At 50.2% G+C, this 19,803-nt stretch overlaps 1 protein-coding gene across 1 annotated transcript in view; it reads left to right on the top strand.

Moving 5' to 3' along the window:
* RHBDL3 (rhomboid, veinlet-like 3 (Drosophila)) overlaps window positions 1-13,587 on the top strand; it is a 45,528-nt gene extending 31,941 nt beyond the window's left edge. Inside the window, exons 8-9 of the mRNA XM_006764029.2 lie at window positions 9,104-9,164; window positions 12,530-13,587. Of these exons, the coding sequence (XP_006764092.1) occupies window positions 9,104-9,164; window positions 12,530-12,801 (333 nt within the window). The 3' untranslated portion in view covers window positions 12,802-13,587. The remainder of the gene's footprint in view (window positions 1-9,103; window positions 9,165-12,529) is intronic.
* The last annotated feature ends 6,216 nt before the right edge of the window (window positions 13,588-19,803 follow it).

A 19,803-nucleotide genomic window follows, 5' to 3' on the forward strand; every position in this document is an offset into this window, starting at 1 on the left:
CCTTTTATTCTCTCTGAAAAACAATGGGGGAAAAATCCTCATGGCTCAGTGGTTGAGCATCGACCTCTGAACCTGGAGGTCATGCTTCAATTCCCAGTCAGGGCACATGCCCAGGTTGCAGCTGAATCCCCAGAATGGGGCATGCAGGAGGCAGCCAATCAGTTATTCTCTCTCATCATTGATGTTTCTATCTCTCTCTCCCTCTCCCTCTCTGAAATCAATAAAAATATATTTAAGAGAAAAGGGGGGAAAAAAATCCTCAAGTGAGGATTAAAAAAAAAGAAGAAGAAGAAGGCTCTGATATGGTATGGGATTTATCCAAAGTCACAGTCAGCCATTCCGTTTCTCACTCTCTGCTTTGCCTTTTCCTGAATTGTCATATCGTTTAATGCAGCGGTTCTCAACCTGTGGGTCGCGACCCCTTTGGGGGTCGAACGACCCTTTCACAGGGGTCGCCTAAATACATCCTGCATATCAGATATTTACATGACGATTCATAACAGTAGCAACATTACAATTATGAAGTAGCAACAAAAATAATTTTATGGTTGGGGGTCACCACAACATGAGGAACTGTATTAAAGGGTCGCAACATTAGAAAGGTTGAGAACCACTGGTAATGGTTAACAGCATGGGCTATGGAGCGAGGCAGCCTAGATCTGAATCCCAGCCACTCACTTCCTAAAGAGTGACCTTGGGCATATGACTTCACTGCCTCAGTTTCTACATCTGCGAAATGGGATGCTATGTGATAAGTGGGATAAAGTGAGCCCTCGCTGGTTTGGCTTAGAGGATAGAGCATTGGCCTGCGGACTGAAGGGTCCCGAGTCCGATCTGGTCAAGGGCACAAGCCCGAGTTTTGAGCTCGATCCCCAGTAGGGGGCATACAGTAGGCAGCCAGTCAATGATTCCCTCTCATCATTGATGTTTCTAGCTCTCTCTCCCTCTCCCTTCCTCTCTGAAATCAATAAAAATATATTTAAAAAAATAAAAGTAATGGGATAAAGTGAAAGTAACCGCTCAGTATAAGTGCTAACCTAATTCCCTGATCCTCACAAAAGACACCAGGGTAGAAATAAGAATTCACCTGATAGTTTCAGAGGAGGTCAAGGAAGAGTGCACCTTGTTTTGGACGGAGTCTGAAGTTTAGAGGCCGAAGGAGGCGTCACTGGCAGTGGTTGGCCCACCCTGGCTAATTGCCCTGCTGCCGGGGAGCCTCCGGGCAGGTCCCAGGTCTTACGCATCTGTTTCCCCAGTGCCTGGGGCAGGGCTGGACCCGTGGTGGATAATGCTACTAATTTCACCTAATGAAGAATGAATGAATGAAAGAATCAGTGTCCAGAAAAGGCATCACTTCTCTTTGGGATCCTCCAGCCCTTGCCCCCCTCCTCCAGCACTATCCCCACCACGTGGCAGGTGTGAATACTCAATTACAATCGTTTATGGATTCTCCCATTTCATCTTTGTCAGTGCCACTCTCACCTGCCCCACTCCTCAGCACCATCCCTGTACTTTTCACCAAAGTCCCCTTTGCACATCGAGAGAGAGTGTGAAAGGGAGAAAGGAGAGAAAAGAAGAGAGAGGGGAAGAGAGACACACAGACCAACACTGACTCTACTTGCTACTTGCCTGAATTTTGTTAACTGCAAGTGAGTACTTGGAGAACTACAGCAGGCTCGGGAAAGCCCGTGTGCATGTGTGTCTGTGCGTGTGTGTTTACTCACGTGCACACGCGCACACACACGGCTTGGCCGGCTGAGAACCTGGAGCGCGGTGCGGCGTCGCGTGCCCCTCCTAAATGGGCCATGCTGTGTCAGTGCCACCACTTTCCCCAGACACAGCTTTTCCTCTGAGTCCCGCCTCCTCTACTCCCCCCTCCTCCTGCCCCAATTCCTTCTGTCTGAGAAGGAAATGCTAACCACCCGCTCCTCTTCCCCCCAAGATATGTCTGTGTGAAAGGGGAATGAGCAAGCACCACCGAGAGAACACGGGAGAGAAGAAACAGACAGGAGCTAGTAAAGATGCCTGGCTCCTGCCCCTTCCCCACCGCCTGGGAAACGGCCCTGATGCCCTTGGAGTTCCCATGGTGAGGGCAGACCACCCTGAGACCAGAGGGGTAGGGGCGAGGTTGAGGAGGGAGGCGTGAAAGCAGCCTTGTTCCAGTTCACACTTCTCTCTGGCAAGGAGCCCGTGCCTGTGGCAGTGATGAGCAGCCGGGACCCAGGACCCGTTGCCCGTCCAGAAGGACACGGCTCTGCCCGGCCAGCGGGGAGCTTCGCAGTCCCCAGAGCATGACTCGCGGCGGCCTCTCCCTAGAAAGTTGTGTGGTGCTGATTTGACACTGAAAAACAATCTCATTTTAAAAGGTTGGTTTCCTTTCGTCCAGAGGCCACCTGTACCCAAATTAGCTGGGCGCCCAGCATCTCAGAGATGCATTGGGCCCAACCATATGAAGTTGCCGTTTCTGTGGGTCAGAAGCACTTAAATATCAGCAATTTCCTGTGGTCCAACCGAATAAATATGCCATTGATTTTAATTCCAAAATGAAGATTGGTCTGTGTGTGTGCACAGAGTAAAACACCTCTTCAGAACAGAAAGGGGAAAAAGCGTGGACTTGAGAGACAGAAAATCTGGATTTGAATATGAGCGTCGCCGTTGTAATAGCTGTGAGTTCCTTAACTTTTTAGGGCCTCAGTTCTCTTACCTGTAATCCCTTCTTCACAAGGTAGAGAAAGACATGAAAAAATGGATGAGAAAATGCTTTCCACTGGCAAGTCTCCACATAGCTGGGAGGTCCTGTATGTGTGTGTGTTTATATATGTGTGTGTACACATACAATTAAAAAAAAGAGAGAGAGAGAGGGAGAGAGAGAAACATCGATGTGAAAGAGAAACATGGTCGATTGTTTCCGGTATACACCCAGACTGGATACCGAACCTGAAACCTGGGCATGTGCCCTGATCAGGAATCAAACCAGCGACCTCCTGGTGCACAGGATGACCCTCAGCCAACTGAGCCACACCAACCAAGGCCAGTCTTTTATCTGAATAAACTCTGCCTGTATCTGCACAGAGAAAGATCAGAAAATGTGTCCCTTTGGCTCTAGATAAATAATAGAAAAATGTTTGACACTTGTGTGCTCAGGACTACCTGATTAAATGAGAGGTTTCGCCTTAAATCAAAGCCTGTCTTATTTTACATAAAAACACGTGGAATTTCAAAAAGCTTGCAGTTTACACCCACGGATTAAACTCAGAAACTGTTTCAACAAAAGGCCTGGATGCCACAGTCCAGACTTCTCATTTTAAACACCGGAAGCATGGAGATGCACATAATTGAATAATTTATTAATTGCCTTTTGCTGAGGGCTCTAGGCCAGATTTCCATTTTTGAATATGCCAGATATTTGCTCACACTTTGCTCCATGTGATAGATGTTTTCCTTAAATGTTGGAGGCCTGAATTTTCACGAATTGAATCATATTGTCAAAGCACAAGGCAAGACTGTTGTCAAAATGTCACCAACAAATTCTGTGTCGTAAGGTTCACTCTATTAAGTAAAACTCCTATTGTAGGACAGATTCTCCCTAATTTATCTGTGTCATGCTTTCCCGTCTCCTGTGTTGGTTTTTCTTGAAGTCATTAAACAAGAAACTGTTTCTGCCCAGGATATGGAACGGAAGCTTCCTGCCTGAGTGTCAGCCTCTGAGCGCTTAACCGGGTGGGTGAGCAAGGTGCCCAGGGTACCGGTGACTGCCTTGGGTGCCATCGCACCTACAGGGCTCTGGGAGAGAGTGAAATTAAAAGGTTTGTATTCCCCAGGGGTCCACAGGCTTTTCAACATTTATCACAGCAGGAGTGCTGGCTGTGTGTGTATGAGATGGTTTTTCTTCTCTCCTGTTGTTTAACTGCACTCATTTTATTAGAGGGAATAATGGGCCGGGAAAATGAGGCAGCTGGTGAGAAGGGGTGGCTTTCTAGCTTAACCCCTCAGCTGCTGGGAGACTGGTCATTTATATGACATTTGCTCAGCTTTGGGGGAAACTGAGGCAGCCAGCAGGGACAGACAGACAGAACATGGCCCTGGCCCAGAAGTATGGGCAGACAGAGCCCTGCACCGGGAATCCTTTCAATCTCGCCATGAACTCACTGTGTATGACCTTGAACTAGCCCTCCTGGACCCTCAGTCTCTTCTCAGTTAAAGTGCAGGGCAGAGGGTGTGACTGGGTCAGCGTGGCAAACCCCAGAGCCTTCGGGGACCAGGCCGGTATTGTACATGAAGCTGGCCTGGGGAGCACTGTACCAAAACCGGGGCTCCCAGCTCTCCACTTAAGGTCATTGGGGTTCAGAAGTTTTAATGCCATTGTGCAGGGCAAACTCACCATCTTTGCCTCAGATCTAGGTACTGGTATCAGGCAGTGGCATGTACTATGTGCCAGGCATGTTTTTTGTGCTTTATATGTGTCAACTCATTTCACCTTCACAGCAACCCAGTGAGGTTGGTAATTGACATGGGCACTATGGTTATATTGTTTTTGCAAACTTACAAATGAGGGACACTAGCAAAAAAGGAGTTCTGAGCCACCCCTCCCACATGGTCTTCCCAGACCCAGAATATGAATGGTGTTTCCTAAGACAGATCCCAGATGGTGAGATGGGGCATGGACCTCAGCAGGCAGAGAGAGCAGCCAATACTAGACTTACTTTGTTTGATGTTATCACCCAGAACTCAGTGAAAGAGATACTGTGTTCGGGTAAAATATTCAGAGGTTTTTATAAGGAAAAGCAATGCTAGAAGTGTTCTGTATCACTTTTGTTTTATTTGGTGGTTTTTTTAAACATTTTTATTGATTTCAGAGAGGAAGGGATAGGAAGAGAGATATAGAAACGTCAGTGATAAGAATCATTGATCAGCTGCCTCTTGCACTCCCCCTACTGGGGATGGAGCCCACAAGCAGGTCATGTGCCCTGACCAGGAATCGAACCTTGACCTCCTGGTTCATGGGTCGACGCTCAACTACTGAGCCACACTAGTTGGGCTCACTTTTGTTTTTAATTGTGGTAAATATACATAAATTATAATATAGCATCTTAACCATTTTTAAGTGTGCATTCAGTGGGACTAAGTACATTTGCGTCATTGTGCAACCATCACCACCATCCATCCACAACTCTTTTCATCTTGCAAAACTGATACTCTATAACCCTAAAACACTCCCCATTCCTCCCTCCTCCCAGCCCGTGGCAACCACCATTCTACTTTCTGTTTCTATGAATTTGGCTATTCTAGGTGCCTCATATAAGTGGAATCATACAATATTTGTCCTTTTGTGACTGGCTCCTTTCATTTATCATAATCTGCTCACTGTCCATTGAAGTGTATAGTATGTATCAGAATTTTCTTCCTTTTTAAGGCTGAATAATACTCCACTTGGATGGATAAACCATATTTTGTTTCTCCATTTATCTGTTGGTGGACACTTGGCTGTTGTGAATAATACTGCTATGAACATGGTGTCACTTTTAAGGGAGAATTAAGATCCCTGATGGATGGTTAGCACGGAGAGGCAAAGCCTGGCCGGACAGTAGCAGGACGAGCTTTTCGGTGATTAGTTCACAGGCTGCCCAGGGGGTGGTGAGCTCCCTGTCACAGGCCATTTTGGCAGCGGGTGTACCATTTAGGAGAAGATGGTCCATCAGGTGACTCCCAAGGCCGTGCCCATCCTGGAGAGGAGCTGAGGGCTGCCCAGCATCGGCTAACTGAGCTAGTTCCGAAAGGGTTGCCAGGTCAGTGGAGGGCACCAATTCGTTTGGTTCCCTGTCTCCTGGGGAGGCTTTTCTGTGGGCAGACACCCGGAGAGGACCACGTTGTCCTGCCATCTGCTTCTTAGCATAGAACCTGTCAGTGAGCGAAGGTTAGACTTTCCCCACCTAAAAGGGGCCGTGTGTTGCCCGTCTTGCCTTTTGTGAAGCAGGGCTTGCCGGTCAGTGAGGAATAATGGGGGGGGAGGGCGATGATGGGCAAGAAGCCCAATGCCCAGGGATTTCTCCCTCTTTTTTGGCAGCTTCCCTGCATCCCGCTCACTCCCCCGAAGCTCCCATAGACACTATTGAATGTGCCAGTGTTCAGGGCCTCTGTGAAGTTTAACACGTGTCCCCCACTGTCAAAGGAGTGCGAGACGTGCCCCTCAGCTGGGCCTGGGCCAGGCCGCAAAGGAGGCAGAGTGGGTGGGGAGGGAACAGAAGCCCCTGGCTGTAGCCGGTGGCCTCCTTCCCTCGGTCTGATGTGTTCCCCAAGACCCCGGCTCCTCTCTGTGTCTGCGCGTCACGCTTTGGTAAATGGAGTAGAGCTTTGAATGCACCGCAGGGGTGCCCCTCACAGGAGCCCTGTGGCGAAGGCTTTTGTAAAGTGAAAAATCCTTTTGTAAGGTGAATAATTGTACTCCGTTCGTCGCCTGTAGAGGTTCTGCGTGTTCGGAGATTCTCAGGGGAAAGGGATTTGTTTGGAGGCCGTCTGCCCACCTCCTCCCGATGCCCAATGCTAGAGCATCCCCTTCAAGTGATGGGAAGCCCCGTGTGAAGCCCTCAGTGATGGGAAACTCACCATCCCCCCAAGATGGATCAATCCATCTTTGGGCAGCTCTGCTTAGTAGAAATGGAAACTTACCCTGAGCTAAAAAAAAAAAAAAAATCTTTGTGTGAATCGATCCGACTGTCACTGCCTGCCTTCACTCCCTCTGAAGATGATGGGAGACGGACATCTAGAAGTCTTCTTGACTGCCTGCCTCCTGACTCAGAAACAGAGGTTATAGTCTGCTCCAGTCACTAACCTTTGCTTTTCTTCTGCTCCCATAGAGATAGATGCCTCTCATGAAATACCTGATAGCTTGCACTGTAGGCCTACCTTTGGGAGTCCACTGCATCTCCGCCTCCTGAAATGGGACACAACGGTTTAACGGGACTACCGCCACCAGACTGAGGCTGGTTTAATGAGATACAGAACAGTCCACCCTGGGGTCGGAAGAGTGCAAAGGGACCACTCGGTCTCTCACTCGGTCCTCAGAACACAGCAGAGGAGTGGTCTGATCTGGAACTAATGGAACTCTCTCCTCTTTTTCAACTTCTGGAATGTGAAACTTCCAGGGAAGTCTCAGAGAAGGGAACTATAGGGGTTCAGAATGAGTCACCCCAAGATGGGCCTCTGAGGTACGCAGATTGCTTTGAGCTAAAGGCAACTTTAGCTGCGGGCCGAAGAGAAACTTACACTCCTCCCTTAACTACCTAGAAGAACTTGAATGAGGGACCTTGCCCATAATAAGAGATCATCCGAGGTAACCTCCTTTGATCTATCTATAGAGCAGGACACACTTCTGTTTATCACCTGCAATGACCCTTGGGAGCCCGCAAGCCACCTGACCTCATCCTGGCTCAGGACATCTTACACACCCATGTGCCTTTCCTATCTTTGAACCTCTCGTGCATGTGGGGTCTCTGACTCTCATGTATGCTGGCTTCCCGTTCATATGTTCCCGTTTCAAATTTGGTTATTTTCTCTTTCTTAAAAAAAAAAAAAAATCTCACCGAAGTTTTCATCCATCGAGTCTTCTGCTTGCAGGTTACCTGAATGCGCCCTTTCTTGTGTTGACTCACTTGACACCTGACAACAGTGAACTTAACCTCTGAGTCTTCTCTTCAGTCCTTCCTCATATGCAGGATTTTGAGTTCTCTAATCATCTTGATGGTTCTGCTTGGACTTTGCTTGCTTTGCTGCCCTGCATCCCTTTGCCAGCCCGGACCTGTTTGTTGTGGGCAGCAGGAGCGGCACCAGTTGTATGACCGGTGGGGTCAGACCAAACCTGGGTTCAGCAACCTCAGTACTTGGGTTCTGGCTCGGAAAGAATTCAGAGCCAAGACCCAAGCTGTAAGAGAACATGTATTGGGTAAATTACAGAGGGAGAAAAAGTAATTCCTGGAAGCAATGGGCTTAGGAAATGAGTTATGGAGGTAAAGGAAGGGCCCTTGGAGCTTGGGGGTGAGGAAGCTAATGGTTCTGTGTTGTGTCTGGGGAAGGGAGGGAGAGGGGAAAGGGAAAGGCACCTGCATGCTCCTTGGAGGGAGGGCACGCTGGGTCCGCCCTCCTCAGGGTTTAAGGGCGGAGATTTTAGGGGAGGTTCCAGGGAAATATCTTTTAATAGAGCATTCAGCAAGTTTTCCAGGCGGGTCCTTTCAGGGTTGCGGTCCCCACTGGTTGATTGGCCGGCACCAGGACAGGGGGTCATTGTTCAGTGCAGCTGGTCCCGACACCAGTCAGTCAGCCACGGCTGGTTTGGTTGCTTATCTGGGCCTGGAGTTGAAATACAACTGAGGCCTAGATGTTCTCTCTAGGGCGGAAAGGTCAGGGGTTCCAAACCTCGTGACCATGGGTGTGGTAGGGGAAGGAAAGTCATCCAGGGAGCAGGTCCCACCCTACAGTTGGTTGTCCATTGCTAGGCACTGGGACTTTCCACTCTGGTGACCTTCTGTACCTGGCCCATATCGGTCCTTGCTCTGCTCACGTGTGTCTAACTGCCTCCCACAGACCCAGCAATTAATGCAACTCCCAGGTGGTGTCTGTGTGCCTGGGGGAGACAGAGACCCTCAGATCCCTCCGTCTGTGCCCTGCTAGTGCGGCTCCAGAGTAATACGCTTCCAACAGCAATACTCTTACCGTTGTCTAAAGTCTTAAAGCCACGCTGGTGTGATCTGTGACTAAGCCACAACCCCTCACTCAGGACTTAATGGAGATGACTTATTTATTTATTTCTTTTTAAATGTATTTTTACTCATTTCAGAGAGGAAGGGAGAGGGAGAGAAACATCAATGAAGAGAGAGAATCATTGATTGGCTGCCTCCTGCACGCCCCCAGTTGGGGACGGAGCTGGAAACCTGGGCAGGTGTCCTGACTGGGAATCGAACCGTGACCGCCTGGTTCATAGGTCTGTGCTCAACCACTGGGCCGACCGAGCGGAGATGACTTTTTTAAGTGTCAGGTTTTCTTAAGTGAGACACTTCTGCAGAGGAGAGGTCCAATCTGGAACTAATGGGACTCTCTCCTCTTTTCCTAGAACTGGTCAGGCATGAAGTGCCAATTCAAGCTGCTGCGGATGGGTGTGGCCTTGATCTGTAGTAAGTACTGACCGGCCGGCTGGGGGGAGGGAGCCCAGGCCTGGGCCTGGGCATATAAAGACAGCACAGTCCCTGCCCTTCAGGGGCTTATGGTCAAGAAAAAGGGAGGGGCTGTCAATAATGTGCAACAAAGTGGAGTGTTGTGAGAGAAGTCTGGCCCAACTCCCTACTGGGGATGTGCCCGCAACCAAGGTACATGCCCTTGACCGGAATCGAACCTGGGTCCTTTCAGTCCGCAGGCCAATGCTCTATCCACTGAGCCAAACCGGTGAGGGCCGCTCTGCTATTTCTTAACCTTTCTTAATCTTTTTATTGACATGTGATATGCAAGCGGAAAAGTGCACACAGAGTAAGTGTCCGGCTCAATGACCGGCATCCAGGTCAAGCAAAATAACTTCTTAATAACCTTTTGGGTCACGGAGTCGATCCTTTGAGATCTCCTGTTGGGAGCTAGAGACCCCATCCCTGGAAAAACGCACGTATGTGTCTGTGCATTTGCACTAAAACTAGTAGTTTTAGCAGGGTTACCAACTGCACCCCCAGGAACAGGCTGTGGGCCCTAGTCAGGAGAGGTCCATTGTACCTGCAGGGGTCATGTGGACCAAGAGAGGCAGGTGGTCACCGTGTAGCCAAGGTGTGAGCGGGCATTGCAGGCAAAAGTACAGCCTGAACCAAGACACAGGCTATGAAGGATCATGGCCTGCGAGTCGGTTGCAGATTTGACCTATGAGGTTTGAGACTGTGTGATTGTGATAAGAGATAATAGGCGTCAGCTCATGAAGGGCTTTAAATGCAAAAAGGAAGATCCTTCCTTCCATCTCACCCTCATACACCAGGAAACCACTGGAAGGTTTTAAACAAGATTTACGGACAGATTCGGGTTTAGGAGACCAGTCAGGCTGCAGTGTGGAGAAGGAGTTGCGTGTCAGGGGATGAGATCAGAGGCCGAGAGGCTCATTCTGAGATAGAAAGAGAGAGTAGTCTGAACAGAGTGAAGGGGGTAGGAAGAAAACAACAGGAACACACAGTCTCTCATTCAGTCCTCAGACCACAGCAGTGAAGAGGATATTTTTAGGCTTAATTTTCAGGGGTGCACCCGAGGCTCAGAGTTCCTTGCCCTGGGCCCCCAGCCAGAGGTGGTGCAGCCGAATTCAGAGCCAGCCCGTGCCTTTTCTAATGCCCACACGTCAGCCATGCTGAGCAGGAGCACCTGGACGGTCTCTGCCTGGGTCGGCCGCCTCCCTGGTGGGGAAGAGGAAGACTGGGCCAGAAAAGTCATGGCGAGGAGGGGCCTGTGTGGGCTCCACTTGATTCATGTCTTACAGGACTCTCTGGTCTCAGCTTCCAGTTGGAGAATCTCCACTTCCAGAGAGGAATTCCCAGCCCTAAAGCGGAGACTCTGAGCCAGGGCAATGGGGGAAGTAGAAGGGAGAGGGCAGGGGTGAGCACAGCTTCCCTGTCTGCTCAGACTCTGAGCTTGTCTATTTGCAAGGAAGGGAAGAGAAGCGTGACTCTTACTGTTTAAAAAATAACAGCTCTAGCTGGTGTGGCTCAGTGGATAGAGTGTCAGCCTGCGGACTGGAGGGTCGCAGGTTGGATTCCGGTCAAGGGCACATGCCTGGGTTGTGGGCTTGATCCCACTGTAGGGCATGCAGGAGGCAGCCGATCAGTGATTCATGTTTCTATCTCTTTCTCCCTCTCTGAAATCAATAAAAATATATTTAAAAAAAATAAAAAACAACAACTCTAAGGATCATAAAAACTAAAATGCTATTTTAGAGTGTGGGACTAAGTCTTTCAAACCTCCCCTGTGGAACCCAGGGCCTGCTAAGCAAAGGCCGGAGGATGCCCCAGGGCCTGGGGAGGAGTGGGGAGGACACAGTGCCTGTCCCTGGCTGCACCTTTTCCGCCATCTGTCGGCCATCCTTGGAGTTGCAGGGCCCATGCCAGAAGCTGAGGCAATCCGGGGAGGTGCTGGCACCCCTGGAGTGGTTAGGGTGGAGAGAGGCCCACTGGTGCATTAAATGGTAACTGAACAAGAACACAATTCCCCTCACAGGGTTTTCTTTCAATCTGTCAAATTCGCCTTGGTTTCCTCATCTGTAAAATGGAGTAAGAGTACCTGCCCTGAGTGTCCCTGAATGGTGGGTTAACAAAATGGCAATTTCCCAGCAACTATTATTTCAAGAGAGTACATCCCCATTGGATTGGCCAATCCAAGAAGTTCATGCAAGAACGATGGGTTGGAGAGTGGGGGGGAGGGGGTGGGGGGCCATTTTAGGATCTGTTAGAAACTCCAGCACTTTGCTGGGACCATTTATTTCCATTCCTTCTTTGCCCTTCTCCCCCTTCATCGCTTCCTTCCAAGCACATACGCACTGGTTCTGAGGATTTTGAAATGATACATGCAAACACTTTATAACTGTAAAGTGCTAGCACACCTTGCTTGTTATTCATGTCCTGGCAGTGTAGCCTGGTACACAGAGGCTGAGCCTCCGGGACATGTGACAGCAGGGATTCGAGGGCCTGTGGGCTTCTGCATGAGCTGTCCCCTCTGCCTGAAATGCTCTTCACTTGATAGTCACATCTCAACTCAAATGTCACCTCTTTTAAAAATCTATTATTTTATTTTTATTTATTTTTTTAGAGAAAGTGGAAGGGAGAGAGAGAGAAACACTAATGTGAGAGAGACACATCAATTGTTTGCCTCCCCCAATCAGGGCCGGGAGCCTGCAACCGAGGTACATGCCCTTGACCAGAATCAACCCCAGGACCCTGCAGTCCGCAGGCCAACGGTCTATCCACTGAGCCAAACCAACTAGGACAAAAAAATATTTTTTAATTGATTTCAGAGAGGGAGAGAGAGATAGAAACATTAATGATGAGAGAGAATCAATGATAGGCTGCCTCCTGCACACCCCACACGGGATCGAGCCCACAACCCAGGCAGATACCCTGACCAGGAATCGAACCGTGAATTCCTGGTTCATAGGTCGACGCTCAATCAACTGAGCCACGCTGGCCAAGCAAACATCACCTCTTTAGGGAGATCTTGCCTGATTCTCCAAACTAAAGAATCCCCCTCCTTACACCCAGCGTTGACTTTAAATCACTTATATTTGTTTCCCACAGAGTTCCTCTTACTGAACTGCTCTTGTGTATGTAATGCAGGTGGGTTGCCAGGTCCTATAAGCTCTGGGAGAACAGAGGCTGGTCTCTCTGCTTCACTGCCATGCGCAGAACAGAGCTCGGTCTGTGGCGAGTGGATTAACGGGTGGATGGCTGGGTGGGTGGCTTGCAAGGCCTCTCCCTCAGTCCCTGCCCAGGGGCCTCCCGTGACTTCTCTGTGCTTCCTCCCCTTGCAGTGAGCATGGAGTTCGGGCGGGCTGTGTGGCTCCGGTTCCACCCGTCGGCCTATCCCCCGTGCCCTCACCCGAGCTTCGTGGCACACTTGGGTGGCGTGGCCGTGGGCATCACCCTGGGCGTGGTGGTCCTGAGGAACTATGAGCAGAGGCTGCAGGACCAGTCGCTGTGGTGGATCTTTGTGGCCATGTACACCATCTTTGTGCTGTTCGCTGTCTTCTGGAATATCTTTGCCTACACCCTGCTGGACCTAAAGCTGCCCCCACCCCCCTGACGGCTGGAGGACCAGAGGTCGGGGAGGGGAGGGCGAAGCGGCATCAGAAAGGAGCATCTGGATTCTGTTTTCTCATCACCAGCTCAGGGAGGCCGGGAGGAGAGGACGAGAGATGCTGGGCCGACAGTGGAGGCTCTGTTCCAAAAGGCACCTGCTGGGGAAGTTGGATTGGCTACTGTTGTTTTTCTAGACTCTTCCAAAGACATTGGGCCAGCAAAGGCCTGGGGGGGCTGGAGTGGCTGTCCCTTTTGGGAGGGCTGAGAGCAGCCTCATCCTCCACCCTGCGAGACCATAGAGCAGGGGTGGGGACCCTTCTTACTGCCAACGGCCATCTGGGTATTTATAACATCATTCTCGGACCACACAAAATCAACTTAAACATCAGCATGCTAGATTTGGTCAAACACTTAACTCACCTGTAATGCCTTGGCAGGGCCAGACCAAATGTTTTCCCAGGCCTTATATGGCCCTCGGGCCGGACATTCCCCACCCCTACCATAGAGTGTAAGGAAGGCCTGAGGGGGCAGTAGCCAGGCAGGCCCTTGTCCAGCCCAGAGATAATGGCGGGCCAGGACGCGTCCCCTCTGGAGCTCTGGGAGTGGGAGAGGGCCTGGTGCCGGACATGCGGACTAGGCCCGGGGAGCCCCAGGGCCTTCCTATGCCTCTCGGTGGGCACTGGGGTGTGGCCTCTAACACCTGCAGGGGGCAGAGGAGGGAGCTTCTGTAACTCCCTGCCCTTGCCACAGGGTACCCAGCAAGAGGGAATTCATCCCACGTTCCCCCTTGGGGAAGCCCTGCTCTGGCTCATCCTCCACCCTGCGAGACCATAGAGCAGGGGTGGGGACCCTTCTTACTGCCAACGGCCATCTGGGTATTTATAACATCATTCTCGGACCACACAAAATCAACTTAAACATCAGCATGCTAGATTTGGTCAAACACTTAACTCACCTGTAATGCCTTGGCAGGGCCAGACCAAATGTTTTCCCAGGCCTTATATGGCCCTCGGGCCGGACATTCCCCACCCCTACCATAGAGTGTAAGGAAGGCCTGAGGGGGCAGTAGCCAGGCAGGCCCTTGTCCAGCCCAGAGATAATGGCGGGCCAGGACGCGTCCCCTCTGGAGCTCTGGGAGTGGGAGAGGGCCTGGTGCCGGACATGCGGACTAGGCCCGGGGAGCCCCAGGGCCTTCCTATGCCTCTCGGTGGGCACTGGGGTGTGGCCTCTAACACCTGCAGGGGGCAGAGGAGGGAGCTTCTGTAACTCCCTGCCCTTGCCACAGGGTACCCAGCAAGAGGGAATTCATCCCACGTTCCCCCTTGGGGAAGCCCTGCTTTGGACTTCTCCCTCCCTCTCTCCCCGAATGCTGGCCTTTCATGCCAAGGCCCACGCCCCGTCCCGTGCCCTGCCTTGTCTTTAGAGCCCTGCCCTGCCCCACCATTGCCCTGACCCTCCATTGTGCCTCTCCTTTGATTGTGGAGACTGTTCTGATGGTGAGCACATGGTTTGGTGGGTGGAGATGCCCATGTGATGGGACAAACAATGTGAGGCGAGTCGGAGTCCGCAGGGGAAGGTTGCCGGGGGCAGTGGGCGCCTGTGGCGGCGTCTGTGTGAGAGGAAGGAAGGGCTGAGAGGTGGGCTCCTGTGGTTCCTGAGGACCCTGGCTTTTAGCAAAGCTGCCTCTTCTTTTCCACTCCCCGTCCCTTTCATGCGTCTCCCTGGGAATCGCTGACGGTGGGAGAGTGGTCCGTGGTGGGAGGGCGGCCCCTCAGGATGCTGAGGTTTCCTCGCCTTTGCCAGCTCCCGCTCTGGTTCCCTCTGGAGTGGCCTTCGTGCTGAAAAGATTCTGTCCTGTCTCCCTTTGGAGGGGAGGAGTTTTGGGGTGCAACAGAGGCTTGGCAGGAATATGGAGGCCACGTGACTTTTGAGTTCAGGGGCACGGGAAGTTGCAGCAAAAGGAATTCCAGTTTAGGCGGAGACCTGCTTCTAGAGAAGAAATGTTGGGGTGTGGATGCGTGTCAGGTGAGGCAGCCGTAGCTCGGGTTCTCAGAGCGAGGAGGGAGCCAGGAGGTGTTCGAGTCCATCCCCACGCCCATTTCACAAGGGAATGGCTCCTGGTGGGAGCTGGTGCAGGCCCCAGGGAGGGTGGAAGGGTGGCTTTTGACAAAATGGCATTCCCTTTATACCGCTCTTGCGACTTCCAACCACTCACAGCCCCAAAGGAGGAAGAACCCAGGGCTGGGTTCATGCAGGAGCAAGGGCAGGAGTGCAGGGACTGCCTCTGCCAGCCACTTGCCCGTGAGAGCCACACCGAGGTTCGAAGTCAGCCAGGCCGGACGTTTGGGCGTCTTGGGCCACAGTGGCTTCCATCCCCAGTCATCACACAGAAAGGGGCAAGGTCTTTCTGCCCAGTTCCCCCACACCCAGCCCTTCCCCGCCTTTGCCCGCTGCTAACTAGACTGTCCATATGGCCCAGAAGCTCAGGCTGCACTTGCGCCAACTCTGCCCACTGAGGTGGGTGGACCAGGTCTGCGCTGGGCTACGTTGCCCTGAGGCACCTTCTCTGTGCCCTGCCAGCCATTCTCTGTCTCCCGAGGGAAAGGTGTAGCTGGAAGAGTCAGCTCTTTGGGAGAGGAGACTGAGCTGGGGTTGGAGAGTGAGGATGGTAGAGGGGGCCGTGGCTACTGCTAACCCTGCGTGCCTGGGGCTGACCCTCCCTGGAGCGGCAGAGGCAGCTGTCGCCCTGCTGGGGGCTGGGAGCAGGGCTCTCTGCCAGACCCTCTCCTGGCTCCTGGAGGTTCTGGGTTGTAGTTTGAGGGAGCAGAGAGCTACCCCTCCCCCTGCCTTTGTCTGGTGTGGCTTGGAGAGGGGCCTTCCTCTCTCTAGAAAGCCCTCTGAGAGGCATCCAGTTCCCTAGGGCTTAGGATGCAAGCTGTTCGGGAGAACTGCCCAAGGTGGAAGTCCCACCCACCATCCTGTACGTCTGTCCTCTGAGGTCTGAAGAGGCTCAGATTGCCCCATCCTCACCCCTCATCCACACCCCCATCCTCACCCCCATCCACACCCCCATCCTCACCCCCATCCTCACCATAGGCCCCCAGCCCAGCTGCATGTCAGCTGCTCCCTGTCCGCTGAGTGTCCAAGGGCAACTCAGAAGTTCTCCGGTCTGCTTAACAGCCATCTCACCAGCCTCTCCCAGCCATCACTTCTATTCAGGGCCATCCAGTGGTAATGACCGTCACTTCCCACTGCCCAGGTCTCTAACCCAGGGCCAGAGCCTATTTTCTGGTGAGAAAGGTTTCATTTTGGTGTAGGGCTTTCTCCTCAGCAGGTCCCTTTGCTCCCTGGCTCCCAGCACCCTGCCAGCAGCATGTCCCCGTCCTCATCCACTGTTGGCCTCCTGGCCAGTGCGCCGAAAAGTGAGGGTGGTGTGGACCTTCAGGCCATGGAGCGAAGTCAGATTTTCATCTGCCTGATACAGAAATTGAAACCTGGGGACTCTCTAAACAGCAGCCACGGACTCACTCACTCGTTAAACGGAAGAGGAATCGCAGAAGCTGGGGAAAGGAAAACAAACCTTCAAAGGAGAAATTTCGCTTTAATGACACCATTAATCATTCGTTTTTTAATTAGGAAAAGCTCCCTAATGAGGCATAATCGGACTCTCAATTTCCATGAGAACTACTCTTGCCCAGGGGATTAGGAGAGTCGTTGCTCACCATGCCCAGCCTTTCCCCAGCGTCCAATTTCATCTGCAAATAATGCAGGTTCCCCAGGTGCCCGAAGCCCTTTCCTGGCACCGGTCATGTTGCTCCCAGGGCTGGCTGGAAAACATGGATACTCCTCTGCCTTAAAAAACAGTGCCCAACGCTGAACTCTGCCCTCCCACCCCCCAAGGAAGTAAGTGGAAAACAAAAAAACCAAGCAGCAATGCTTGTTTCTAAATATTTTTGTATTGTGTACATTCTGTATATTTTTGTTGTAACATATTATTTGACCACAGATTCCATTAAAGATTTTTTTTTAAGCCATCCGTTATTCAGAAAGTGACCTGAAGGGCCTCGCCTGTTTCATCTCGGCCTGGGTCATGGCGTGTGGCCAGGGGGAGCGGGGGAAGGAGGGCAGCCATGGTGGTGGGTCTGTGATTTATATAATACAGATGGGGGTTGTTTCTTGGTGCTGGGGTTTCTGGCTTGGTGATTCTTAACCTTTCTTGAATTACTGAACTCTCTTTGAGCTGTTGATGAAAGCTATGATTTTTCTTTCCATAAAAATAGCACAGATGGACAATTTTTAAAAATATTTTTATTTATTTCAGGGAGAGGAAGCGAGAGGGAGAGAGATAGAAACATCAATGATGAGAGGAAATCATCGATCAGCTGCCTCCTGCACGCCCCACACCGGGGATCGAGCCTGCAACCCTGACAGGGGAATTGAACCATGACCTCATGCTTCATAGGGTGAAACTCAACCACCGATCCACACTGGTTGGGCCACAGATAGACAATTTTGTGTACAATTTGGGTGGGTCTGGCTGTGTATAAGGAAACCGATGCATGGCTTCGGGTCAAGAACTTCTGTGCCAGGTTTGTGGTGGGTGTCGTGCCTTCCCCTTCCACTCTTACTCTATACTCTGATGAGAGATTAATATTTTGACTAATATTATTGGAAGAATCTTCTTTGAAATTTCTTAGGTATTTCCTGCTTTCCCTAGTAGCCTAGTCTTTAGGTCTTTCTGGGGACTGTGGACACCCTGATCTTTTGGAAGGAATAGGAATGTTCTCAGAGTAGAAGGGAAACTTCCCAATTCACAAAGGGAAAAATAAGAGGCTACATGTAAAGGTAACGTCTGTGCTTGGTAAGTTTAAGGACCAAGTGGGCTTTGCATGGATGCAGCCTGAGAAAGTGAAGGTTTCCCCCCGTTTTTCTAAGCCATTGGCAGTGCATGTAGTTTGCTATTCATAACTGTTCAATTTTGTTTGAGGATGAAAGTACCCTGTTCAATTCATCATGGGAGTTTCCCGTAATGCTCTTTCCCAACAGTTTCTGTGTGTCATTTAAAAATATTTCCAAATGCTGCCGAGGTCATCCCAGAACAAACTGTAGAATACCGTTCAGGCCTAAGGTCTAAGAACCCACTTCTGTTTGGAGTGTGAACTGACTTCTCTGTAAGGGAAGTTGGGACCCTGTGTGAGCACCAGTGTTCCCCTGGGTCAGTTCTGGGCTCCCACATCTGAGGCATTTAAAAGCCAGCTCCCTGGACAGACCAAAGCTGTCCAGTTAGCTTTGCCTCTTGCCTCCTCTCACTTCCCTTGTTCCTCCATCTGCCAGATTCTCCTTCTTCCAATAACTTAATGTTTGCTGCTAGTATGAAGACAATTTACTGAGTGCTAGGCACTGGATGAAACATTTTCAATATATCATTCTCTTGCACTGTATAGATCCTTGGTGTGACGTGGATATAAATGTCCCCATAGTTACACATGAGGGAAAGACAGGGAAATTTAGTAACTTCCTGTAGCATGTGGCCTGGCTGCATTCATATCCAGAACTGCCTGGTTGTAGAACTCGCGCTCTCAGCCCTCCGGTGCTCATATAGGACTTCCACACTAAACGTGTAGAAGAGTCAGGGTGTTTGTGTCAAGGTTGTCTCACTGTATTAGGGCCATCCAGGGCCAGCAGTGAACCTTGGAACATACACTCAGTGTTCTAACAGAATCTCCCTCTTCCAAGTAGTTTACAAGAAAATCCACAGCTGTCAATTCATGACTGCTCCCGATCACCCCCTCCCCCAAAGTCCAGAATCTAGCATTATGCCAACTCAAAGATTTAAAGTCTGAGGGTCCTATTTAGGAAGTTTAGCCGTTACAGGACTGGAGCTGCCTTCCTAGGCCTCCAAGACTTTGAGGAAGCCAGCAGGGCTTTCTTTACCGAGAAGACATGGTTAGGAAAGTGTAGTCCTAGTCACCGAATCTCATTTCCCAGATGCCTGTAGGCTTTTCTGGCATCTGGTCTAAGGGATCCTCTGGTAAAGGACAGGCACCTGTCAGGGTGAATAATGAATGGGAGGAAAGGGAAGTGGCCTGGATGATGGAGTTCTACAGGTGACACTACTGGACGGTGAGTAAAATATTGCATGGAAATTCCTTACGCCCTGCCTGATGCCTCTTGCAAGATGCAGAAAGATATGTTCCAGGAGATGATTCAATTAGCATAACAATTATAATTTCCCCATAAGCTGAGAGAATCGAGCTCATTAAAAATGACTATGTTGGTGAGAAGCTAAGTTGTTTTATTATTATTATTATTACAAATATAATTATAACAGAAAAAGCAAGAAAAAAATAATTACAGATAAACTGAAACCATTTTTGATACAACATACATTTCCTGTGTGTATGTGGCACACAAATAATACATAAATGTATTACATCCTGAACAAATCCTTTTTAAAACTTTAAAAATTAATACATTAGCTTATTAAGATTTGAATACAGTACAGGTTTCTGGTCATGAGTTCTTTGAGTTTCTTTTCATGGCCAACAAGACATTCAATTCTATGTCACCATTTTCCTTGTCTACAGTAGTGATATACAGTTTATTACAGACGTTTAAAATAAGACTATTGTATACAACTGTGTAATGTAGTGAGCCCACATCACAAATTATATATAAAAGTACATATAGCCCTGGGCTAGTGTACTAAGTGGTTAGAGCCTAAAAAGAGGGTCGCAGATTCGATTCCTGGTCAAAGGCAGGTCCCTGGGTTGCAGGTTCAATCCCCAGCTCTGGGGCATGTGCGGGAGACACAAATCATCTTAATGTTTCTCACATCGATGTTTCTCTCCCTCTCCTCCTCCCTCCTTTCCTTCCTTCCACTGTCTGTAGAAATCAATGGAAAAAATATCCTTGGGTGAGAATTAACAACAACAAAAAAGTAATATAAAGAATATATACTTATACCTTGGCTATTCTTAAGTGACTTGAAGCAGACAATACATTT

The sequence above is a fragment of the Myotis davidii genome, unplaced genomic scaffold (assembly GCF_000327345.1).
Source record: "Myotis davidii unplaced genomic scaffold, ASM32734v1 scaffold699, whole genome shotgun sequence".
NCBI lineage: Eukaryota > Metazoa > Chordata > Mammalia > Chiroptera > Vespertilionidae > Myotis > Myotis davidii.